This window comes from Cetorhinus maximus, chromosome 5 (genome assembly GCF_964194155.1).
Source record: "Cetorhinus maximus chromosome 5, sCetMax3.hap1.1, whole genome shotgun sequence".
NCBI classification, from domain to species: Eukaryota; Metazoa; Chordata; class Chondrichthyes; order Lamniformes; family Cetorhinidae; genus Cetorhinus; species Cetorhinus maximus.
In genome coordinates this window covers 117,821,238-117,847,427 of record NC_135883.1, presented here as the reverse complement: position 1 = coordinate 117,847,427, position 26,190 = coordinate 117,821,238, and the positions used below count along the sequence as shown (strand labels likewise).

At 40.7% G+C, this 26,190-nt stretch overlaps 1 protein-coding gene across 6 annotated transcripts in view; it reads right to left on the bottom strand.

The window, feature by feature from the left end:
- The window catches only part of ahi1 (Abelson helper integration site 1), a 301,212-nt gene that overhangs the window by 256,814 nt on the left and 18,208 nt on the right, over positions 1 to 26,190 (bottom strand). For 4 of the 6 annotated variants that reach the window (XR_013576639.1, XM_078542364.1, XM_078542368.1 and 1 more), the window contains exons 2-6: positions 25,472 to 25,551; positions 21,385 to 21,509; positions 18,543 to 19,093; positions 8,642 to 8,817; positions 1,677 to 1,926 (exon numbers count right to left, since the gene is read on the bottom strand). Coding sequence is in view for 5 of the 6 variants with exons in the window: in XM_078542364.1 (XP_078398490.1) it covers positions 1,677 to 1,926; positions 8,642 to 8,817; positions 18,543 to 19,093; positions 21,385 to 21,509; positions 25,472 to 25,481 (1,112 nt within the window). In the remaining variant the exon portion in view is untranslated. Of the gene's footprint in view, positions 1 to 1,676; positions 1,927 to 8,641; positions 8,818 to 18,542; positions 19,094 to 21,384; positions 21,510 to 25,471; positions 25,552 to 26,033; positions 26,054 to 26,190 lie in introns of those variants that run through there. The other 2 variants (XM_078542365.1, XM_078542366.1) reach the window with 2 other exon arrangements.

Genomic DNA, 26,190 nt, shown 5'->3' with positions numbered 1-26,190 from the left:
CAGGGTCTGGTAAACACTTTTTATTTCCCATTGACAGGGATGCTGGCCATAAGATGTAGGAGCAGAAGTAGGCCGTTCGGCCCATCGAGTCTGCTCCGCCCTTCAATGAGATCATGACTGATCTGATAATCCTCAACTCCACTTTCCTGCCTTTTCCCCATAACCCTTGATTCCCTCACTAATTAAAAATCTGTCCATTTCAGCCTTGCATATACTTAATGGCTCAGCCCTCTGCAGTAAAGCCTGCGGTAAAGTGGCATTGCCTTGAAAACATTTTAGCTTGTGATAATTTGAGATTGGGTAAACCTAATGTTATAACTCAGACCTGAGTGGGGAAGCTATTCTGGTTTTACATCCAAGCTGAAGCAAGTCACGGGAGGATCAAAATCTGAAGAGATAGTGAAAGTTTTAAAAAAAATTTTCCTGTGAGAAGTCAGGTGGAGCTGGAATGCTCTGGGCTCACCACTCCCTCAACCCAACCACAAGACTCTCCTAGAACATCCTTTGCCTCTCTTAGCCAAGTGCAGACTGGTGACCAGAAGGCTGGCAGTTTTTCTTCCCACCCTGCCACCCCCATTCCATCCATTCCAGTTAGGTGAATCAGCAGTATGTTAATGAGACCCAGGAATTAAAACAGCTAGTGTTTCACGTTTTCTGGCTGAATTTATCATAAGTCACTAAAAAGCAGTTCTTTGTTTTTGAGGTCCATGATACATGGACATATGCCCATGGTCTACAAACATGTGCTAGATATGAAACTTCCAACACACTCACTGATAACCTCACTAATTTCAACATGTACAAGAATACCATGCAAACAAATTTAAAGTCTTGTCTTTCAAAGAGACTTACTTGGTCACCAACTATCCTGTAAACTTATTAAATTGTACACCAACCTCCAGTGACCACAAATTCATATTTATATAGCACCTTTATTGTAATAATGCGTCCCAAGGTGCTTCACAGAAGCATAATGAAACGCAACATGACCAGTTAATTAAAGGCAAGGTTTCGCACTCATGGTACAAGTCCTCCCCTTCTAGATGGTTTAGTAACTAACACGTTCAGTGGCAGCATTCTCATTGGAGTCAGTAGTTTATAGCATCAAACTTCAGAAACAATAGCATGTAACCTAATCTAACATTTCAATACAGTACTGTGTGTGTGCTGCACCATTAGAAGTGCCATCCTTCAAATAAGACACTAAATTCGAGCCCAGTTTGCCTTTGTAAATGTGTTAGAAATTGTATAGCTCAATGTGAAGAACAAAGAGTTCAACCAGTATCCTGGCCAATACTTATTCCTTGACGAACAACATCAAAACAGATTTAACTAGTCATTTATCTCTTTGCTGTTTGTTGGACTTTACTGTGTAGAAATTGGAAGCCTTGTTTCCCAACATTAAAACTACATTTCAAAGATAAATAATTGGCTTAAAATGATTTGGGACATCCTGATGACATGAAAGGCTCTCTATAAAACCCCTTCTTCCTTTTGTAGCTGATGTTTAATACATTGAAGTTTTATGTCAACATTGAAGTCTTATGCCATCTTACAAATGTATAATGGTCATCCCATAATTATAAATTATGTAAAAGATTTCTTTGCATTCTGAATCACCAATTCAATTTATGTATCGTTTGACTCAACAGATTTTTTTCAGCATTGCATCTCACCTGTGTTCTTTCTTTATATATTGCCCTGACACTTCATCAACAACATGAACTTTCACTGAGGGATGTGACGTCAGAATATCAGTTTTCAATAGGTCTGCTCTGTGGATATATACACCAAGGACCAGGTTGTCATCAGTCAAGTACTTTCGCTTCTGCTGCTGAACTTCAGTCTCTAACTCAGGAGTAGCTTCTTCATCTTTAGGATATCCTTGCATTATCTCTTCTTTTATCTCCATTTCCTCTGCTACTGCTGTTGACATGCAGGAATATCATTATTGCAATTACATTTTTTAAAAAACCTCTCTCTGAAAGTTACATTAGGGTACTTAAAAGTGACATACCCTCTTCCCAGCTTGGCCTCTCCTTTTCATACCTCTCCCTTCCCAACAGGGAAGCTGATATAACAAACTTGTGAAGCCTGCACTTCTATCTTTTCTGTAACACTGCGCAATGGGTCAATGACCCAGGTGTCGTGCTTTTAAAAATAACAAATGTGTGTGTTATAATCCATTTTTGCCAGGCACAATTAGCTTTATTCTTTTTAGCAACTGGTGAAAATATTCCATATGAGTAGGGCTCCAACGGCACTACTGTAACTGGGTCAAAATCCTAGAGCTCCCTTCCTAACAGCACTGTGGATGTGTCTACATCAGATAGACTGCAGCGGTTCAAGGCGGTGGCTCACCACCACCTTCTGAAAGGCAATTAGGGATGGGCAACAAATGCTGGCCTTGCCAGTGAGGCTCACATATCATGGAAGGATAAAAGAATGATCAAATATTACACATTAGTAGTATATAGCAAAAGTACTCCCTTTATATAAAGTAACACAGGCTTCCCATTCCATTTTCCTGTCATGCCTATCAATTTCACTTACCTCTAATGGAGTCCTCCAACCTTACCCTACTAAGTTGGCAAAGTTGTTTACCTACTTCTTAAGACGTCCCAGCTACATTTCCACATCAGGCAGTACTGACATCCACAGTAGCTCCAAGTTGGGTGGTGCTAAGATAAGGGAACAGGCCCAATACTCCTGCCCTCCTTCATCTATGGCCGGATCCTCCAAGTTGTAATTTCTAAAATGACTTCAAGTCCCCACCACTGTTGCCTTCGCCCATCATGATCATGATCCCTGCCTGACTGTCGACTCCCAGAGCCAAAACCTGCATTCCCAGATGTTGTCAAGAACAAGTCTCCTGCATTTTTAAAAGCAACAATGTTTTTGACACAGAAAAATGATCCAGGGTGCTTCACAGAGCATAAAGACAGAGGGCATCGAATCTTTATGAGAGGATGACTGAATAATACAGAGATGTGTTTTGAGAAAGCTTTTTAAAATGAGAAGGTAAAGAGGCAAAGGAACGTAAGGAAAACTTTTCCAAAGAGCAGAGCAGAGGCAGGTCCATTGTTTTTCAGAAATAAAAACAGGAAGTGCTGGGAAAACTCAGCAGGTCTGTCAGCATTGTAGAGAGAGAAACAGAGTTAACATTTAAAGTCCAATATCGAAACATTAACTCTGTTTCTTCCTCCACAGGCGCTGCCAGACCTGAGTTTTTCCAGCATTTTCATTTTTATTTCAGATCTCCAGCATCTGCAGTATTTTGCTTTTATTCCACTATTTTTGTATGGTTTAACAATATGTCTGCTAATCCAGTGTTGCATGAGCCACAATGTCCTCCAGTAAAACACTGGGAAGGCCATGGCCTTAAAAATCACACAGATTGAGAATGTCTAACTAAGTCTCTTTGCTGAAGGATGTGTGCATCCTTTTTCTGTCAATTTATATATCACTACAATATTGTTGCGTATGTCTCATGGATGCCTTTTACTTGTGTTTTAACTTCTTTTTCTGTTTTCATGTATGTCTATCTCGGTCTGCCCATTGGTCTTGCTTCCCAGCAATACCAGTCTCTGCCCCTTTGTGCCTTTCAGTTCCAATTTCCTTTGCCCAAAATCTCTTTTCGTTCTTTGTCCTTAGATTTTCTCTCTCTTTCTGTCCTCTCGCTTGATCTGCTTCTTTCATCCAGCAATTCGCTTTTCTGACTCTAACCCTAAAATTTATACATCTGTCTCCCCTAATTTCTGTTTCTTTCATCTCTCATTTTCTCTATGGCTCCAATACTTTTATCTTCTATGTTTCAACTGTATCTTTCTCTGGCCCATAATCAGTGTGGGTAAATTGATCATCTTTAGAAAGGAGCAATATTAGGAGCTAAAGGCCCTTGAATAGGCCATGCATCATATAATCATTGGCCTGCACATCACTAAAAAGGTTCTCAGAGGAAGAGAAGGCAGTAAGGGAAAGGGCTAGGTAATAGTGAAGAGATGGAACAGCAGAATTGGTGAGGTGACAAAATACTTGGCAATAGAGGGTGATGAAACCTAAAGAGAAAAAAACCTAAAGACACTAAAAAAATAAAATTTAAATGAATTTACAGAAGTTTTCCTGTTTATAAGCACCTCAGAAAACTGAAAAACAATACATATGTGGCTGAAAAATCCATTTTTAAAAATTTTCACTGCAGGTCCGACATGTGGCCAGATCCCATAACTGCTTGCAGATACAAAGTGGCCATATATAAAATAAAACTACATTCTCGGAATAACATTACAGCTATTGGGTGACACCACACTTAATACAATGTCTGATAGGGTTGCAACATCTTTAACAATTAAACCAACTATTATCAACTATAGGCACAGCGTTGTAGTTAAATGTGGGCACTATTATAAGGAGACTGGTTTATAATTGATATAGGGTTTTCATTGCATCATTCCCCACAGATAATGAATTAAATATATAATAGGAGAGAGAACTGCTAATTTGCTATATGGAAAATCTTGCAAACACATGACAATAGTGACACCTACTGGTGCTAGTTCTCCTTTTAATTTCATGTGTGTAAAAGAAAGAATTAGCTCGATAATTAGTTACACATTTGTCCAGCTGAAGTTCTGTTCAAACCAGAACAATTAAATTCAATATTAATTATTTGATAAAATCTATGACAAGTGAAATTTGTCTTTGGTCTATCATAAAACCTCTGAAAATAGGCATACAAATAAAATATTAAATTAATTTAATGGCACTATAATTAACGTTTAAAAATGGAAGAGTTATCTAAAAATGTGGGAATATTAATTAGGGTGCACAATAATTTTACAATAAAGAATTGAGCTTTCTTTAAACACTCATTTGATTAAATTCCAACTGGATTGGCAAGTTTTAATAGCATCACCAAAACTGCTAAATGTTATGACATCCTGAAGGTTTTCAGTACCTGAATGCTGTCCATTCAACTGTTCACAATGATCTGAAATTAAAATATGCCAATCGGTTTTGAAAAAAAATAAAGTGCTAAGGAGTGGATCTTGTGGAGGAAGAGGACATGTCTGAAGTACTAAATGAATACTTTGTATTTGTTTTGACTAAAGAGGATGCTGCCAGTAAAGGAGGAATTAGTAAGTGCACAACAAATGAGATAGGTATAGAGTGCTGCCAATTTGCTGTATGGAAAATCTCTCAAACACATGACAATAGTGACAGATTAGAACAATAAAGTAGGCGGTAGTAGAGACATGGAGGGGGTAAGGGCAAAGGATGGTGGGTGGGGTGGGGTTGGGGAGGCATGTGATGACATGAGTTGGCATTAGATTGGCATAGTGAGTATGAGGGGGCATGGGGGTGGGTGAGGGGGATTTGGGTTGGCATGGACGGGGCATAGAGAATGGGGGGGTGGTGGTGAGGGCTGCTTTTTGTTTTATTATTTTTAAAAATTTATACACCAGTGTTAGAGCACAGAGGCAGGCCTTGCACCAAGCACGCCTCCACCCCGGCAGCCCCCGCACTTGTTACGGTGTCGCCCACCCCGATTCCTATTCCAGCCTGCTACCCCCAGCACCACCACCCCCAACCAAAAATCCGACCTGCAGGCAGGCATTTTTAAAGGTCAGGTTCACCGAGCCGGGAAATCTCCCAACTCTGAACATCCGACCAGAGGATGAAAATGTGGGCTTGGGTTTGTTCTAAGAAGAATATTAAAAGAAAACCATGAAGGGATTTTGATAGAGTAAATAAGAAAAACTGCTTTTAGTTGAAGGAGGGTTGGTAACCAGAGAACATAGATTTAAAGTAATTGGCAAAAGAACCAGGACTGAGATGAGGAAAACATTTTTTAACAGTGAAATGTTATGATTTAGAATGTACTCCCTGAAAAGTAGATGAAAGCAGATTCAATAATGATCTTTGAAAGGAAACTGGATAAATATATCAAGGAGACAATTTTTCAGAGTTATGCTGAAAGAGTAGGGGAGTGGGACAGCTTTTCCAAACAGCCAGCACGGGCACAATGGATATCATTCATTAATTGTGAGTGCTGCTGGAGAAACAGGCATGAAGCTATGCTATGCTATGCATGAAGCTATGCCATCACTGTGCTTGCAATCCTTTCTATCCTCTGTGGGCAGGGGTTGGGAGTTGGCAAGATGCATCTCCTATCACATCATTAAGTGTTTCATCCTTCAAAGTAATTTTCAGAACCTGCTTATAAGCATTATCAACCTTCCATTTTTAAATTCTAAAGTAATTCTAAAAATTATTTATATTAAATTCTTTATAAACAGGCCATTAACTTTGTTAATTTTACTCACTCACAGAATGTGAGCATTGCTGGCAAGGCCAGCAATCTACTATCCATCCTGGATTCCCCTCAAGAAGGTTTTGGTGATGAGCTGCCTCAGCCATTTCACAGAGCTGTTAAGAGTCAGTCACGTCGATATGGGTCTGGAATTAGATATAGACCAAATCGGGCAAGGACAGCAAGTTTCCTACCCTAATGGGCATCAGTGAATCAGATGAGTTTTGCAACAGTGTGAAAGCCATTACTGATAATACGAGCTTTTCATCCCAGATTTCTTGAATTAATTGAATTCAATTCAGAAACTGGCTATGGTGGTATTTGAACTCTCAAGATTTCTGTCAGATTAGTACTCCGGGCTCTGGATTATTAGCCCGGTAATATAACCACAATGCTACCGTACCTGTGAGATTTATTTCAGTGTGATGTGAAAAAAAGCTCTATACCTAGTTTATAGGGCAGTTTGGGGCTGTCCAATGTACACAGAGGAAAAAAATCAATTCTGAAGTTAGTTTCTACAAAAAAAATGGCCGGAGTTTTGTTGGTTTTGGAGAGCCATCAATGCTGGTATAGATGGGAAATATCATATGTATTACAGTGCATTAAACTACTTTCCAAATCACATTACACAATAAAAGCAAAGAAACATTGACTTTTTCATTTTGACTTAGGCAAATACATTGTGCAGCTCTCCTAAAACCAAGCAAATGAATCAGAAATGAGTATTCGCTTCTCGCATGGAGTGAAATTTTAACTTTTATTGCCTGAAAATAAAATCAGGTGCAATGTAAAATGGGTGGCCAATTTTCTATCATTCTTCACCTGGCAATGAATTTAAAATTGTCCCATTTGTGTGAATAAATGATCACAATTTTTAAAAAATATACTGTACATGTGCACAAACGCAAAGGAAAAATAATGCTGGGAAATGGAACCCTTTCCCATTTCAGGCACAAACAGCCAGGTTTTCAAAGCGAGGTTGGCAAACCGATGCCCAGATAATTTCTGGCTCCTGACCCCCGCACTGCCAAAGCATCACTCACTCAACACTATTTTTAAACGTAAATGCCCTAACTGGGCTGGGGGGGATTTTGATGCCCAATTAGTGGCACCGAGCCTTTCCAGGAGGCAGGAGCTGCCAGCAGAGTGCAAGTGGCAAAGGCAGATGGCAGTCATGACGGGGCCTGCTGCTGCTGCCTTGCTTAAGAAAGCAATTCTTTAGAGGGTGAACAGCTTTAAATCAAAGGAAATTGGCCATACTGTCAAAACAAAGGCAGTGCATACATGCCGATGCAAGATCCACCAGGTACAGGCACTTAACCTCAAACAAAAATTCAGGTCTCCTCGCATTGAACCCGACAACTCTGTACTAGCATGCAGCAGCCTGTGAGCTCACCCAATTGAAAACCCCATTCTTGCCCTCCCCAGCCCATTATAAAGCAAGTTTCCTGCTCCTTCCTCCCCACCTTCTGTTTAAAAATCGAGGTGTGTACCAGAGGCATTGGGATCCAGAGGTAGCTTTGTGAATGCAATCTTTAAATCGTGCCTGCAACCGATCCCACTGTCAAATAAAAATCCTGCCCAAAGTGTCAGCACCAAACATGCTTAGGTTGGCATTGTATGAACAGCTGCATTGTTAGGCATGGAAGGAACTTTACTTTGCATCTTAATACTACACACAACAGTATGTACGACAACAGCACAATGCTTCCATTTTATAGTTTAGCCATGGTTGTACCCTCTCCAAGAAAATTGCTAACTTAGTTCCAATTAACGTCAAGCCGAGGCACATGCTTTACGCTTTAGACCAATAGGAATGGAGTTGAGACTACCTCAATTTGTAAGATCCTCAATACCAGCATTAAGAGATACTTAATCCGTAAGTTCAGGCTAAACTTGAGCCAAATTTCAGATGAAAAGGTGTTGTGATAATCCACTGCACCAGTCAATTACCCCTTACACACATGATCAACTGGACCTCTTAATCCTTGGTTGTGTGTGCGTGACATTCTTTAGTCTCTTCTTCTCCATCTCCTTCCCTATCCCCCAAAACCCCAAATATCAAGATGCAATTAGTTCAAGCTCGTATTGTCACTCCACATCATTTACATGTCATACAAGTAATTTAGTTTTATTCTTTTTGAAATTACACCAATTATTTTTAAATAGAAAAACATGACTGACTTTGGTACCAAATTTTACATCAAAAATGCCCTCTTAATGAAATATCAAAGTATATTGTTATATAAAAAAAAACCACTGTGCCATGTTCTACATCATAGTTTTGAAATCCCTCTTTAAATTAAATTTCATTTGCAATTTTTGCACCTTTTTTAGTTTTCTTGGTCTTCTTTCTTCTTGCTGTTTGTTGTTTCTCCTCTTCCTCATATCTCCCTTTTTCTTCATTTTCTTCTAACCCAGAAATCAATTTTCTGTCAGGAATCTTCTTCTCTTTACGATTAGTTTCTTCCTGGCTAATCTGCAGCTCTGAAAGGTGCATTTCACTTAGGCAAAAAGAGAACAAAAGGGTGTGTTTGTTTAATTAAATAATAAATAAAAATAGACTTTTTTTTGAAAATGCACACCCTTTCCAGGTCATATAATCAAATTTCCAAATGTTTGTCAATTTACTTTCTAGACACAAGCCATCTTCAATTGAACTGTAGAGTAGTTGCTCATTAGCAATTCACAAACTGTAGCAATAAAACAAGTCTCTCTTGCATGTACAGTTGAGCACTGTGTAACGACTTTTGACTCAGAAGCAGTACAGTAAGAAAGATATGTAATTTCTTTAAAAGTCCTTAACCAACAGACCTTTTAAGAGTTTGCATCAAATATAAAGGGATCAATTGTAATTTTCTTGGATAAGAAGAAATACTGGTTAATGTGACCTGGCAACCCTTGACCTGGAAGCAATTCCAGCAGGAGAACAAGCTGGAGGGTTACGTTGATCAGTGCACAGATGCAGACACAGAGGAAAAGCATGTAGGGAATGAAATCACACTCAGGAAGAGGTCAGTTTTTCTATTTGGCAGAAAAGGAGACAGGAGCTTTTGGAGATACTGAGAGAGCTGGCTAAAAAATGTCTGAAATCTGGAAAGCTGTGTGAATAGCTCAGAGATATTGGTGGGTGTTTTCCCAGAAGTGGCCAAGCCATGAACAGGGGTGCTATTGGTTGGTCGGTTCAAAAGGAACTCTGGAAAGCTACACCATCAGGACTGTCGTGAGCTGAGGGAAAGGGGGCTTGTATAAGCATGCCATGCTGATGATAATCGTACCCATGAAAAACTTGAAAGCCATTGTCTGGTGGCGCTTTTTATCTATGCTGCATGAATAAAGAATAGCATATTGTGAAGCTGTAAAGCTATGTCATGACACATTTCTGCAGGGAGTGAAGCTGGTGCTTGCGGTTGTGTAGGACTTTGTTCTATTGACTATTTAAAGGGAAATCTAACTTGTAATTTGAAGCCTCACTTGCCTGTTAATTTGTGTTTAATTTAGATTGGTTCTGATTTGTGTTAAAGTAAAAGTGGAATTTTGTTGGTAGTTTCTTCATTTGAGGGTCATTCAGTAAATTTATGTATTTTGATTTATGGTTCCCCTACAGATATCGTTAACTGGTATTCTACACCATGTTTGTGCAATCAATGAATTACAAGCCAAATTGTATGTTTATAACAAATATATGTACTATGAAATTACATAATCTACACACAGTGCTAAATAAACATATAAACGAAATCATCATTCACAGAATAAAAGCCTCGGAACCCCACATACGTGACTGCACGTTTCCAGGTAACGTTTTTCAACAACTGTTGCCCGAATCCTTAATTTCACTAACTACATTAAATACATTTGCTTTCACCTTGGTTGGAGGATCTAGGCAGGGTACCTTAGAATTTGACAAATGTCTTGATGTTTTGGGAGACTTAACCTAAATCCGCATTGTTAAGGCATCAATGGGTGGAATTTCCATTCTGGAGACTAAGTCCGGTGGCAGGTGGGAAAGTCGGCATAATTCCTGCTGTGCAGCAGGGCAACTGAACACACCCGATCTTACACTTTTTAGCTCATTAATTATGAATCAGCAAGGAGCTCAGCAAATCTGGTGGCGGGGCGGCCAAGGATTCATCTGCCCTGCCATTACCTCATGCAGTCAAAGGTCCTGGCACCATATTTAAATGTCACCCGGGCAGACATTCACTCACTGCAGGCCAAGTGTTGTGGACAAGAAAGCAGTGGCCCCGAAGAGAAGCAAAACCATGCCCCACAGTTCAGCAAAGCATGTTTATACGAACCCTCTTTCCCTTGGGTTATGACAGTCCTGATGACGTAGCTTTCCAGAAACATGATAGGGTCCCCCTTGTCCTCACTTATCACCCCACCAGTCTCTACATTCAAAGGATCATCCTCCGCCATTTCCCCCAACTCCAGCACGATGCCACCACCAAACACATCTTCCCTTCATCCCCCCCCCGGCGGCATTCGCACGGATTATTCCCTCCAGGACACCCTGGTCCACTCCTCCATCACCCTGTACACCTCAACCCCCTCCCACGGCACCTTCCCATGCAACTGCAGAAGGTGCAACACCTGCCCCTTCACTTCCCCTCTCCTCACCGTCCAAGGGCCCAAACATTACTTTCAAGTGAAGCAGCATTTCAATTGCACTTCCCTCAATTTAGTCTACTGCATTCGTTGCTCCCAATGCAGTTTCCTCTACAGTGGAGAGACCAAACGCAGACTGGGTGACCGCTTTGCAGAACACCTTCGGTCTGTCCGCAAGCATGACCCAGACTTCCCTGTCCCTTGCCATTTCAACACTCCACCCTGCTCTCATGCCCACATGTCCGTCCTTGGCCTGCTGCATTGTTCCAGTGAAGCTCAACGCAAACTGGAGGAACAGCACCTCATCTTCCGACTAGGCACTTTACAGCCTTCCAGACTGAATATTGAGTTCAACAATTTTAGATCATGAACTCTCTCCTCCATCCCCACCCCCTTTCCGATCCCCCCCCACCCTTTTCCAATAATTTATATAGATTTTTCTTTTCCCACCTATTTCCATTATTTTTAAATGTATTTCCATCCATTGTTTTATCCCTACCTTTTAGCCTATTTCGATTCCTTCACCCCACCCCCACTAGGGCTATCTGTACCTTGCTTGTCCTGCTTTCTACCCTTAATTAGCACATTCCTTAGATAATATCACCATCTTCAACACCTCTTTGTCCTTTTGTCTATCTCCACCTATCACTGGCCCTCTATCCAGCTCTACTTGTCCCACCCCCCCTTAAACCAGCTTATATTTCGCCTCTCTTCTATTTTTACTTAGTTCTGTTGAGTCATATGGACTTGAAACATTAACTGTGTTCCTCTCCACAGATGCTGCCAGACCTGCTGAGTTTTTCCAGGTATTTTTATTTTTATTTTTGTGAAGGTAACAGGAGGTCCTCCTACCTGCCCACGCCAACCTGGGAAGTTGCCGCCAGGGAGGTTGGCAGCTCTTGCACTCACAGGAACCTCTCTTCAGTGCCGCAAACATGTAAATAATCTTCTCTGCTCAGCCAGCTTTAGTGAAACTTGTACTCACTGCAAACTCTCACTCTCATAAGGGCATACAGGATTACAGTCCATAGGGATGTCACATGTGACCAACAGAGGGGACATCAGCACTGAAAATGTTAGAGGCATTTTAAACCCACCACCTCATGCAAAATCCTACACAAACAGCGTCTTAATCTCTTACTGGGGCGGGCTCAGTAGACACAACAGGCATGCAGGCTTTTGAACTATTCTTTCATCCATTGTGCTCATAGTCAATCCATTTGTCATTAGGTAGAATAAGATTTGACATAACAAAGGGAGAAAAATCACGACAGCGAATGAACCCTGGAGCTGTGGACCCTCTTAAGGATCGAAGAGCTGGAAGCTGAGCTGGTTGTTGAGGGTAGAGATCATTGCTGTTCAGGTGGTGAGATTGGCCTCCCCCAACAAGCCAGCATCCATTATACATCGATGATATACATTGAAGATTTCCAGCATCCACAGTATTTTGCTTTTATCTTAGTGTTTAATTCACTGCCACTTCTCTTCTAGGAATGCCTACTTTGAAGAAGTACTGCTCTTCTCTCCGACAGGGTTTTAGTTTGTCTCTTTTGCCCTGTTTTACTTTTCTTTAGCTCTGAAGAAGAGTCATACGGACTCTGTCTTGCTCTCCATAGGTGCTGTTAGACCTGCTGAGTTTTTCCAGCATTTTCTGTTTTTGTTTCAGATTTCCAGCATTCGCAGTATTTTGCTTTTGCCTTTAACCATTGAAGAATGTTGTGTATGTTCGGGCCACCTTACTAAGCTGGTATCATATTGACATGAATGCATCCATGTGTGAACTGGCTTTTCAGCTGCTTGAAAGCTGCCATGACTTAGTGATACCATGGCTGAAAGGACTGCACTATGGGAGTGCCAATCACATTTCACAGCGGCCACATGTTGCCAAGGCTACTATGTCTTCCAAGGATGGCCCCTTCGTTAGGGCAGAAGGTGACTAATGCTCCCTCCGTGATCATTGAGAGATTTTGGACCTTTCCCGAGATGCTCAAGCTGAGAATGAAGGTGTTGGTGCGTCCCTTGTAAAGAAACTTCGATTGTGAAAATTTATCACTTTATTCCTCCTGGAATCTTGTATCTATGTATCTTGTCACAGACACATCTGCTGCATCATGCATGTGCAATGGCATCCTTACGTGGCTCGTCTGAAACTTCGCCCTCTTCAAAGTCATCCTCTTTAACGTCCTCCTCATCCGGGGAGACATCTAGCTCCTCAATGTCTCCCTCAGGCAACACATCCCTGCGTTGCAACGCAAGGTTATGCTGGATGCAGCAAACGACGATAATGAGGGGCACTCTCTGTGGTGAGTATTAAAGAGCCCCGCCTGACCTGTCCAAACATCAAAAATGCATCTTCAGGAAGTCAACTTGCTGTATTGAGGTCCCTGTGGCAGAATGTGCTGCATTGTATCTCTCTGGATGCATGCTGGGGCCAACAAATGGGCACCATTAGCCATGTCTTCTGGGGGTTCCCTTTGTCACTGAGGAGCCAACTCTCTAAGTATCGAGGTCCCTCAAAGATCAGTGGGACCTGCAAGTGATTCAAGGATTGAAAGCGCTCCCTAGGTACCTAGAACAAACATGCAGGATCTGCTTTCTGTGATCACAAATTAGCTAGATGTTCAGAAAGTTTAATTTAATGGCAAAAAAGTTGTGCGGCAATCGCCTTCAAAGCAACTAGCATGGGATGCCCTCCAAGTCCTTGTGGAATCAGTTCCTCACGAAGGTGGTAACAAATGTGAGCTACCACATCCCATGACAAGCAAAGGCACCTGTGGCACTGTCTTTTGCTCACCTCCATGTACAAGCTGCATCTTCTTATCACAACTTTGTGAACTCTGAAAAAAACAGGAGTTATCCTGATGAGATGTTGCTGAGGAAAGTTTAACACAAAGGAGGGGCAGAGAGAGGGAAAGTGTCTTTTTCTGGCAGCCTGCTTCTAAGGCACACTCACTCACTCCACCTGATAGTTTTAAAGACTAAGATGTTCAAAGAATACTTTTCTTAGGCCAGGTGTTTTTAACCAATCAGCAAGTGTCTTTAGCCTGGCAATAGCAGCTCTTAACTTGGGGAAGAGATACTTGTATATCTCTCCAGGTGTTCCTGCTGGATGTCTCTGTTCACCCATGGTTTCTTGAAGAATAGCATATTCACAGCCCTGAATTAATGCTTCAAACTTCTAAAAAAATAACTTGGGAGCAAGAATGTTCAAAATTCAATATCCTTCAAATTTTCCAAAACTGGGTTTTTCACAGTAGCTATGATTAGAATGAGGAGAAGGGACATAGAGTCTATACTCTATGTCATGCTAAACGGTCTTCCTGGAGCTCTGCCAATCAGCCATGGGCCCTTCTCCTCATTCTAATCATAGCTACTGTGAAAAACCCAGTTTTGGAAAATTTGAAGGATATTGAATTTTGAACATTCTTGCTCCCAAGTTATTTTTTTAGAAGTTTGAAGCATTAATTCAGGGCTGTGAATATGCTATTCTTCAAGAAACCATGGGTGAACAGAGACATCCAGCAGGAACACCTGGAGAGATATACAAGTATCTCTTCCCTAAGTTAAGAGCTGCTATTGCCAGGCTAAAGACACTTGCTGATTGGTTAAAAACACCTGGCCTAAGAAAAGTATTCTTTGAACATCTTAGTCTTTAAAACTCTCAGTCGGAGTGAGTGAGTGTGCCTTAGAAGCAGGCTACCAGAAAAAGACACTTTCCCTCTCTCTGCCCCTCCTTTGTGTTAAACTTTCCTCAGCAACATCTCATCAGGATAACTCCTGTTTTTTTCAGAGTTCACAAAGTTGTGATAAGTAAGTGTCATAAAGGACAGTTTCACCAAAAAATCCATTTGAGGGAACTCCCAGATCTATACTGACCAGAATTCTGTTAGATCAACATCGAGATCTGTTTGAATTTTATCCTTTTGAAAGAAACATTCCCATACTCCAGCCTCTGCAGGGGAATGTCTTTGTGTGTGTGTGAGCGTATGAGGGTTTAAATACCTGTTTGTTAAAAGGGGAAAATCGTTACACTTTTAAACTACAACTTGTATGTTAACCAGTTTATTAACTTGTTTTTAAAAAGTAGTTTGTTCTATAATAAAATCTTTTGTGTTTACTGAAAGAAGCCTGGTTGGAGTCTTTTTGTGCTGGTAACAAGAGTGTCAAAGGTAAATATTTGGCCAGTTTTGTGGGTGAATCAAACATTTAAACTATTATGACATGTGGAGAAGTGGGGCTAACATTAACTGCTCACTCCTCCCATCTTGGTCCGTTACATAAGATGATCAACAAGGCAGTGTTGCCTGCTGCCTGCATTCTCCACTCCTCCTTTTATCTATGAACGGATACAATTAAGCAATCAATGGTAGGTCCCCTTGAATGGTCTCCCTCCATATCCAAGCCAGGAATCCAGTTGCGAGCCCATGACCTGCCCTCAGTTTGCACATGGAATCCCCAGGCCATCCCTTGTAGGTGAATAACATCCTGGAGGTCCACAGGTGGCTGAGCATCCCCTTCAGACGTCACTGCGTATTCACAACGAGGGTCTTGATTCAGCTCAATAGACACGTGCTATAACCCTCAGTCAGGCTATTGTCAGTATGCCTCAGTAACCTAGACAATAACTATCAGTACCCAATCCTTGTAATTATGCCATGACTCTAAGTATAATGCCTTGCAAGCCATGACTGGGAAAATCGAGGCCTGAAGTGTCCATTTAGCTTTCATGAAGCAGCCGTGGCCCTTGATTGTTTGATCCTCCTTCTCTTTTCACATGCCTCTATGAGGATCAGATGGCCATTATGACCAACTACACTGCAGCACCAAAACTTAATAGATTCTTGCTTGAATGCACACGATTAGTAAAAGCAGCAAAGCTCGTTCATTGTGCATTAGACTCTCAAGTCCAGCACTCAGCTGAACCATGTTCTCCATGGTTTGAGTACGGTGCCCCTTCGATTGGCTAAAAATTGTTGTGGTGAAATCTTCCCACACACCGAGACCCCCTCCAATATCATTTTTTTCAAGTATATTTTTCCAACTGTGTCACTGATCATTGAATGTGAACATGGTGTTCATCACATTCGTAAGTATGACCAGCTTCCAGCCTCTGCCTATCACCCATCAAGTTCCTCAAATCCTCCTACATGGTCACTGCCTCTTATTTCACATCCTCTTGTAACTAGCCTGCCTTCCTCTGTTATGCTTGACCCCATCATTATACATGATGATATTCCTGTTCTCCCCTGAACCTTTCAATGTTGATGTCCGCATGCCCCTTGCCAATCTGACCCCTCCCTTTCAAGGCTACATGCACCCTTACTTTGAGATCCCACCCCCCAATCCAATACCCTCCCATCACTTTTCAGCTCCCAACATACAGAATACAGATGCCTCCCCTGAATGTCACTGTGCCATCTGTCTCCCAGTGCCTTGACTCGAACCCCCGGGGGTTCTGAGTTGACTGATCGCACACTACACATCGTTCTGTACATGACCATCACCACCCAAAGAGGCCTTCTCCTACCCAAGACCAGAACCAAGACGTGCATGCCATGTACAGCACTCTATTATGGCCCGTACAACCCCAGAATAGTCTCCAGTTTTTAAAAAACTCATTCTTGGGATGTGGGCTTTGACGACTAGGTCAGCATTTATTGCCCATCCCTAATTGTCCTTGAGAAGGTCGTGGTGAGCTGCGTTCTTAAACCACTGCAGTCCATGAGGTGTAGATACACCCACAGTGCTGTTAGAGAAGGAGTCGCAGGATTTTGACCCAGCGACAGTGAAGGAATGGCGATATATTTCCAAGTCAGGATGGTGGGTGGCTTGGAGGGGAACTTCCAGGTGGTGGTGTTCCTGTCTGTTTGTTGCCCTTGTCCTTCTAGGTGGTCATGGGTTTGGAAGGTGCTGTTTAAGGAGCCTTGGTGAATTCCTGCAGTGCATCTTGTAGATGGTATGCACTGCTGCCACTGTGCATTGGTGGTGGAGGGGGTGAATGTTTGTGGATGGGGTGCTGCTTCTTCTGGATGTTGTCAAGATCCTTGACGGCAATAGCATGGCCCCAGCCCCAGAACAGCTTCTGAACCTTCCCCAATCTTTTCACTTTTGCCCCAGCCAATCTTTTACTCTTCCGCTCTATTCCTTGACCACCCCTAGTTCCATTTCCATCTCACCCTCCCCTCTCCCCCACAGGGTCCTGCCTCCGTCTCACCCGCCCATCTCATCTCTCCCCCCTGCCAACCCCACCACCATTCCCAGTCCTACCTCCGCCTCACCCCTCCGCACTGGTCATGTTTCCCATGCCCTTGGTGCAGTTGGTGCTACAGGCATTGATATTTAACAGTGATGGTATTAACAGAAGACAAAAGCAGCATCTACTGACCTCCAAGTCGTGGATGACGTGAATCTTGCCAGGTGTGTGCCACATATATACAGTCATAAAACAGAACGTTCTAATTATCCACTAGCAGGGCACTTAATTTGTAGGGGGAACATGATTCTGGTGTCTTGGCCTTTTCATGGGCATGCATGAGATGCTAATGAATGCAAATGTGGCTCCCAACATTGCTCAGTGGAAAACTCAACCCATCCTTGAAGTTGAGAGAACAAAATTCCAATTTTTTTTTTTACACTGGCAGGAAATTGAGTTCTTCAATCACACCAAATTTAGTGCCCCTGCCTGCCACAATTCCTACCACTGACACAAGTGGAAAATTCCACCCAATGTTTCAAGATCTTTTGATCATCTTTCTACAAAAATGGTTTTGGGATATAGAATTACTTTACATGTTGATTTACAGCACAATGTACTCAGTCAAATCTTAAAAACAAGTTCTAAGATGATTAGTACGCTGTATCCATGCTGCCACTGTCCCTGCTTTTTCACGGGCTTCAAATCTGCTGGTAAGTCTATCATGTGACAAGTTATCAAATTTCTTTTGCAAGTCCATATACCACATCAGCTGCATTACCTTCATCAACCATTCATTACTTTCAAGATAAGATATACTGATTAAATTAAGCAATTCTGAATTAAGCAACTACTGTTCTGTTTCAGTCAACCTTGCTGTGAAATAAAACAGCTTATCAACTTATATCAAACCTCGTCTTATCTTATTTAAGTGTCAAGGTTAAAAGACAGCTATAATGATATCTGCTGAGAAGGGGACATTGATGGCTATAGAAATATAAACAACATTTCTTGTTTTCTTTCTCTAGAGTGAGCAGAGGCAAGGAATTTTGAATCCCTTTAAGTAGTGGATGTTGTGCGAAAAATAAATGAGTGACTGAATAACTGTACACAAACTCTGAATGCAGCGGGCTTGATAGACTAATTGGGCTTTGCACTCCCACCAAAGAGCTTCTGTGCCAGGAATGTATGCTAGAGTTTCTGATGTAACCCATCCAATTTTCTATCCATTAAAATTATTGCATTGGAAATAGTGAGCTGTGAAACAGGTATTTTGGTTACATGCTCCTAGCACATGTAAATCTGAGAATTATATAATTGCACACCGTAAACCCAAGAATTGTATGGCATGGGTTGTAATAAAATATTATTAGCATACAATGAGATGCTCTAAAAAATTACATTGCTATATGTTCTTATTCTTACCTCGTTTCTGCCTCATTTGTCAACGATAACTCTTTTGGCGTTTTCTTCTTATCCAGTTTCTTGGTTAACATTGAAGACACACGTGAAAACGTTTCTTGTGAACGCTCCCTGATATTCTCGGTTTTCTTTTTGCTACGTCCTGCATCTTTGGCAGCTATATGCTGCTGATAAGCTTGGATTAGGGAATCCACATCCTCTCCTAAATCACTCTTTAACACATTCTCAATATGGTCTTCCTCTCCCAAAACACTTTTTGGCCTCTTTTTCTTAGATCTTGGTAGAGTTGTTATAGATTCAGGAGCAGCAGCTTCCTCGACAAAAGAGTGTTCTTCAGTTATCAATTTCTTTTTCTTCTTTTTGCTTTTTTGGGGGGGGATTTCATCTTCACAGAGCTCATCATTGTTAACTTTTTCTGCCACAGAGGTCCTTTCATTCAGTTTGTTTTTTGAGAAGCGGGGACTTTGCTCCTCTGGGTTATACGTGTTATTCAAAATAGTTTCATCACCTTCATTGTCTTTATCTAGGCCAAGTTTATTCCTTAATTTTTCAAGCTAGACAAAATTTAAAAAGAAAGTGTTTTATACAAATTTATAATAATGCATCAGGATCATGCACAACATTGGGAAAGACCACTGGATCCAGTCAAATAGCCCCACAGTTTAAAACTCAACATTCATTACTTTCTCTTCTATACTGTCCCACACCTTGCCCAAATGCATATCCCCAGTCAAGCAACATGGTGATTTTAAAATTTGCATCCTTGTTTTCAAATCATGGCCTAGCAACTCTGTAACCTCCTCCAGCCCTCAAACCTCAGATAGCTGCACTCCTAATTCTAGCTTCTTGAGCATTCCTGAGTTTAATCACTGCACCACTGTGGGGTGAGGCCTTCGGTTGCCTAGGCCCCGAGCTCTGAAAATGCTCCCTATGCCTCTCTTTCCTCCTTTAAGGCACACCTTAAAACCAATTCTTTGACCAAACTTTTGGTCATCTGACCTAATATCTCTTTATGTGGCTTACTGTCAGCCTCACCATGAATTAAGAAATTGCTCACTTTGCTGGAAATGTTGGAGCTGATATTTAATAATGCAAGGACCCTATTATAAAAGTTTATATTTGTTCAATGCCACTCATCCTCAGAGGCCCAGAAAGGGAACAATCTAAACTGTGGAGTCTCATTCATGTAGGCGGTAATTTATTAGAGGTTTTAAAATTTAAGTTTTTTTATATCCCTTGCTATTCCTTTCTATCTCTTTTTCCCCTCTCTTAATTCAATGTTTTCCCCTCTCTATTTGAATCTAATCCACCTTAATTTGTTCTCAGTCATTCAGGTTTATTTCTCTAGCCTTAACTTTCATTGGTTTAGGATATAGACTGTTGGTCCTGCCATTCACCAAAGTCCAAGGTAGCATCTCATATATCCAGAAATTTGTGGTGCAAAAAAAAAAATTAGAGCTGAAGGGTGAGGTTGAAAAGTAAAATCAGCTCATGGAACCTCACCAGATGCCTTGCTCCAGCATATTCTGGCCAATTTTTCTTAATATGCAAAATTTTACTAGTTTAAATACCCACATAATTATTTGCACTAAAAGTTTAAGTAAAAAGAAGCCTATGAATTGAAGATAAATTTAAAAAGTAACAAGTGGATTTCCAGAAGTGAACACACTAAATTAATATCAACACAGATGTTATGTTCAAAAATGAGGTTTTTGAACAAATTCTATTTCCATCATCCCCTTATCAGAAGCTTTGTAATTTTTTAATTCCATGTTGGATTAAATTTTTTTCCTGAAAATTAAATATGGATTTTTGTTTTTGCAGAAGACTGATTGAAGAAGTTTAAATTACAAACATCATGGTGAAGATTTTCTCAGGATACTTTAGGTGCTACTGAGCCTTCGAGGCAGCCAAGGTGGAACCCTGAGCTGCAACACCGGTTCAGCTCACGTTCATAGCAGGTCACTATTTTGGGTAAAGAATTGAAGCATGCACTGGGAATGACCTCCCAGAGGAATGTTAAGCAGCTGATTGCCACTTAAGTTGACTTCTACCGTTCATTAACAAGGCTAAATGGCAAATAGTGCCTGATCTAATGACCTCTAACAGTGACCGCCCGACTAGGAGTGATCACTCATTGCTGAGAATTATGAATGTTACTTAAAGACACAATCTTTTACTGCTCACTTGCTGCTGGAGGTTTGAAGAGCATTTGAAAAACCATTAGGAGATCGTAGAAAGCCTTCTTCTTACACATAGACTTCTCTCCTTTATACATATTTTCCCCTTTGAATGCAAATTTCATTGTTTCAATATGTCTTTGGACTTGCTTTGGGAAAATTAAACACTGTTTGGCTTCTTCTGGCTAAGAGTAACATTTCATCCTCTCCTTTGAAATTCAAACTACACTGGCTTATCTAAAAATGCAAATTTTCCTTTACACTTCACATTCTAAAACTTCAGCCATGTTTACTTATTTGGCATTTCAAACCTAGCTTCTCTTCTAATACATCAAAGCCTTCAGACCAGCTGTCTTTAATTCAATTAAGGTCACAAACAGACACACACACACACTATACCTACTTTACAATAAATCCCAATAACATTATAAATATATTTTCATGACATTTACAATATGATTCAGTATTCAGCCTCAGCCTCCAAGCCACTTCTACTTTCTAATTCAAGCTCCAAATTTCTATTTCTTATATTGATCTGCAGAGGTAACTGAACCATTGCAGCTTACAAGCAACTCAACTTTAAAAATCTTTTGTATGAGGACTGGAGGATAAGAGCAAACAAGCTGAATTAAAGCATGACATGTTATAGTTCAATCTATACTCACCACAATATTTTCTTGGGAAGGTATATTTTTCTTTTTGGATTTCTTTTTCTCAATAGCTAAACCAGAGTAGTTTTTGAACACCTCTTCAAACTGAGCTTTAGTCTTTGCCTTGGCTTCACATTCCCCTATAAAGTAAGTCATAATGGTCAAAACAGACTGTAAATTAAGCAACAATCCAAGGACAAATTTAGAGAGTAGAAATTGTTGTTTTACATGCACTGTGATTCATTAACTATTATTTGTTTCTTTTTACAATCTAATCTGGAGGCAAGCAAAAACAATTCTGAAATCTTAAATGAAATGAAAATAAAATTAAACTAATAGAAGTGAAAAAAAAAGGTCATTATGCTCTAAAAAAAAACAATTTCCATCTCAACGAAATAATAAAACCAAAATGTTCACTGGAGCAAAGGGGTCATTCAAGAATATTGTTAGAAGAAACAATAGCATAAGCATTCAAATTAATTATCAGTGATTCAATTAATACAGCTAAATAAAAACAAAAAATTAGAGTCTTAATACATCAGAGTTCTCTGAGTATCCTTGATGGCTTGACTAGTCAGTATTTTTAAAATAACTTCTCCTTTATTTCATTTCTGTTTAGCAATTATTTATCTTTAGACAAAGTTTGTAACTGTGTTCTGCAACAGTTTCATTTTGGTCTGATTCTCTTACCATCATATCTACCTACCTTCCATTGATCTCAGTTATGTGGTAGTCCACGAATGTTCGCAAAATAAACAAATAATTATGGAAAAACTGGTCATATTCATGCATAAGAACCAGTCATAAAGTCCAAGTAGTTTTGCCAAAAGTGAACATGGACAGTGGTAAGAAGTGACATTCATATGTGAGGGAGAGAGAGCAGTGTGGACATTGTATTATGCAGTATGTTAATCAGTAGCCATTTACCTTTTAATACCTAGACCAAAGGAGTAAAAGTCTCCATTATTGTTGGCAGGAAGGATCCTATTAAAAATATGACCGCCTTTCACTTAGAAGCATACAGTAAGGAGAGCTTGTAATTTCTTTAAAATGTCTGTGGAATGTGTAATTGTTTTAAGAGTGTCTGAAAATGATTTTTAAGAGTGTGCATCAATTGTAAAGGAACAATTATAATTTTCTTGGAAAATTAGAAATAATGGTCCCTGTGACCTAGCAACCCTTGACCAGGAAGCAGTACCAACAGGAAGAAAGTTAAGACAGAAGTCATGTGGCCAGTCAGACAAAGGAGTATTGCAGCAGAAGGGAGAACAGAGAAGGTACATTAACAAGGAAATGTGTGTGTGGAATACAATTAAACAAGACAGAAAGCTGAAGACAGGATTAGAGCAAGGATTGTGAATTGGACAATTCTACTGCTGCTGCTTCAGTTTTGACTTGAACCAACCAGACTGGTTAATGGGATTTTAAAAAATTTTTTATTATTCATTGGTGGGATGTGGGTGTTGCTGGCTAGACCAGCATTTATTGCCCATCCCTAACTGCCTTCAGAAGTTGGCAGTAAGTTGCCTTCTTGAACCGCTGCAGTCCATATGTTGTAGGAACACCCATAGTGCTGTTTGGAAGGAAGTTCCAAGGTTTTGACCCAGCGACAGTGAAGGAACGGTGATATAGTTCCAAGTCAGGATGGTGTGTAGCTTGGAGAGAAACTTGTGTTCCCACGCATCTGCCGGCCTTGTCCTTCTAGGTGGTAGAGGTCAAGGTTTGGAAGGTGCCGTCGAAGGAGCCTTGGTGAATTGCTGCGGTACATTTTGTAGATGGTACACACTGCTGCTACTGCGTGTCGGTGGTGGGGGGAGTCAATATTTATTTGAGTGGATAGGGTGCCAATCAAGCGGGCTGCTTTGATCTGGATGGTGTCAAGCTTCTTGAGTGTTGTTGGAGCTGCACTCATCCAGGCAAGTGGAGAGTATTCCATCACACTCCTGAATTGTGCCTTGAAGATACTGGCCAGGCTTTGGGGAGTCAGGAGGTGAGTTACTCATCACATAATTCCCAGCCTCTGCCCTGATCTTGTAGCCACAGTATTTATATGGCTGCTCCAGTTCAGTTTCTGGTCAATGGTAACCCCCAGGATATTGATAATGGGATTTCAGCAATGGTATATGTCAAGAGATGATGGTTCGGTTCTCCTTTTTTGGAGATGATCATTGCCTGGCACTTGTACGGTATGCATGTTATTTGCCACTTATTAGTCCATGCCTGAATATTGTCCAGGTCTCACTGCATTTGGACATGGATTGTTCAGTATCTGAGGAGTCACGAATGGTACTGAAAATTATGCAAGCATCAGCGAACATCCCCACTTCTGACCTTATACAAGATGGAAGGTCATTGATGAAACAGCTGAAGGTGATTGAGTCTAGGACACTGTCCTGAGGAACTCCTGTAGCAATGTCCCAGGACTGAGATGATTGACTGCCAACAACTAACTTTGGTGCTGGGTATGACTCTAACTAGTGGACAGTTTTCACCCCGATTCCCACTGACTTCAGTTTTGCTAGGGCTGTTTGATGCCATGTAAAGTCAAATGCTGCCCTGATGTCAAGGGCAGTCACTCTCACCTCACCTTGAGTTCAACTCTTTTGTCCATGTTTGGACCAAGGCTGTAATGAGGTAAGGTCCTGAGTGGTTCTGGCGGAATCCAAACTGAGCACTAGTGAGCAGGTTATTGCTGAGCAAGTGCCACTTGATAGCACTCTTGATGACACCTTCCATCACTTTGCTGATGATCGAGAGTAGGCTGATGGGGCAGTATTTGGCCAGGTTGGATTTATCCTGCTTTTTGTGGACAGGACATACCTGGGCAATTTTCCACATTTATTTAAGGGCTCAGATAAGGGAATCTCTGGGGAATCTGTGCCTTCAAGAACTTGAACCTAGCTAAGAAAGTTCTGCAGGTGTGTGCCGTTCGGATGACAACCATCTCTGGGGACCTCGGATGGAACACAGCTGCCAGTGAACGTGACTTGAGGGCCAAATCAATTAATGGAAAAATGAGGGATCTTAAGTACCAGAGACTGAGTTAGAGAACTTTTGAACTGCGCATAGTGTCACATGTCTGTGGGGAGAGATGTGGGTGCTTGTGGTTGTGTAAGATGTATCTTTGTTTTATCGACTATTTCAAATAAAAAGGTAAATTTCACTTTAAGTGTCATATTTCTGTTAATTCATGTTTAATTTACATTTATTTAGATCAGTGTTTAAGTAAAAGTTACAAAAAGTGAAATCTTAATCTTTCTTCTTTGGGGGTTATTGGATAAATTTGGTTATACTGGATTTGCCATTCCCTACAGGGTTCATAATAAAATTGAGGGCTCATCCAAAATCTGTCCCAGAGACTGAAATGGATTTACTGGAACCTTCCAGCATTTAAACAAACAAGATTTCATGTTTGCTTTTGCTATATTGTGTTGGGAAATCAACTTGAGTACCCTTTGCGGCTCTTCTTTGGGGGGTCATTTGGTAAATGTGGTTATTTTGGTTGACGTTTTCCCCATGAGGTTGTAACAAAAATGAGCGTATCAACCCCGTCTGACTCAAAGCTGAAAATTCACCTGAATCAGGAATCAAAGGGTCAGACAATAATTGTGCTCAAAATATAAAAAATGTAAACTTACAATGGAGAGTGCTCTTCTGAGGTTGGGGCCAAAAAATGTGTTAGGACAGAGTACGGAGAGCTTTACTCTGCATGTAGCTATGCTGTATCTGAATTGGGAGCCATTCAGATGGTTATTGAGTACTGAAATGGAAAGTGTCGCATTTCCCAGCAGAAATATCCTTCAACTTGATGTGTGCAACATGCACAATAAGAAATCATTTTTCAATGGTGAAGCCTATTTCAATATCAAGTAGTTTCTTTCTCAAGTAAAAAAAAACTACAGACAATGGAAATCTGAAATAAGTCTGTTTTTACCCCCACAGGAGTTCACTGACATCCAGTGTTTCCAGCTTTTGTCATTCCCATGCCACCCCCCACCCACCAATCCCAGATGTTGACTGACCCTAATTATGTACTTCCAAAATACTGTTTTTATTTCAAATGTCTAGCATTCTCCTATCGAAAGTTGTGTCCAGATCATACCTGCTGGCATCTTTCTGAAGACTGTAGAGATTTTCCTTATTCATTACATCTGTATACAAAACCTTTAGCTGATAGCCAACCTAAAACAAGTAAAAGAAAGGAGCAACATAAGGCACTAAAATGAATGGTTTATGCATGTTGTTAGAGAATGGAGCAGAGGGGAAGAAGGAATCTAGTTATTGTGCACTAACAATATGCAGTAAGGAAAGTTAACACTTGTACGACTCAAACTGTTGCTATGATGCATTCATGTCAAGACAACTGCCTTCCAGCCCACCCCTAACTTAGGAATCAAGAGATATTGATGAATCAGAAGTATTTTGATATTAGATGAATATACATATTCTACATTTTAAAGCTGTTAGGTAAAAAACATTTATACTATGGTATTGCAATTCATTTTACTAGTAAGCTGTAACGTTTTCTGGTACCTCTAGTCATGCTATCATATGATTTCAACTGGGTATAATTTTGGCAGAAAAAGTCAGTGCAACAGGTTTCCTTGTTCTGATAAAAGCAAAAAACTGCAGATGCTGGAAATCCAAAACAAAAATAAAAATACCTGGAAAAACTCAGCAGGTCCGTATGACTCTTCACAGAACTAAGGAAAAATAGAAGAGAAGTGAAATATAAGCTGGTTTAAGGGGGGGTGGGACAAGTAGAGCTGGATAGAGGGCAAGTGATAGGTGGAGATTGCCAAAAGATGTCATAGACAAAAG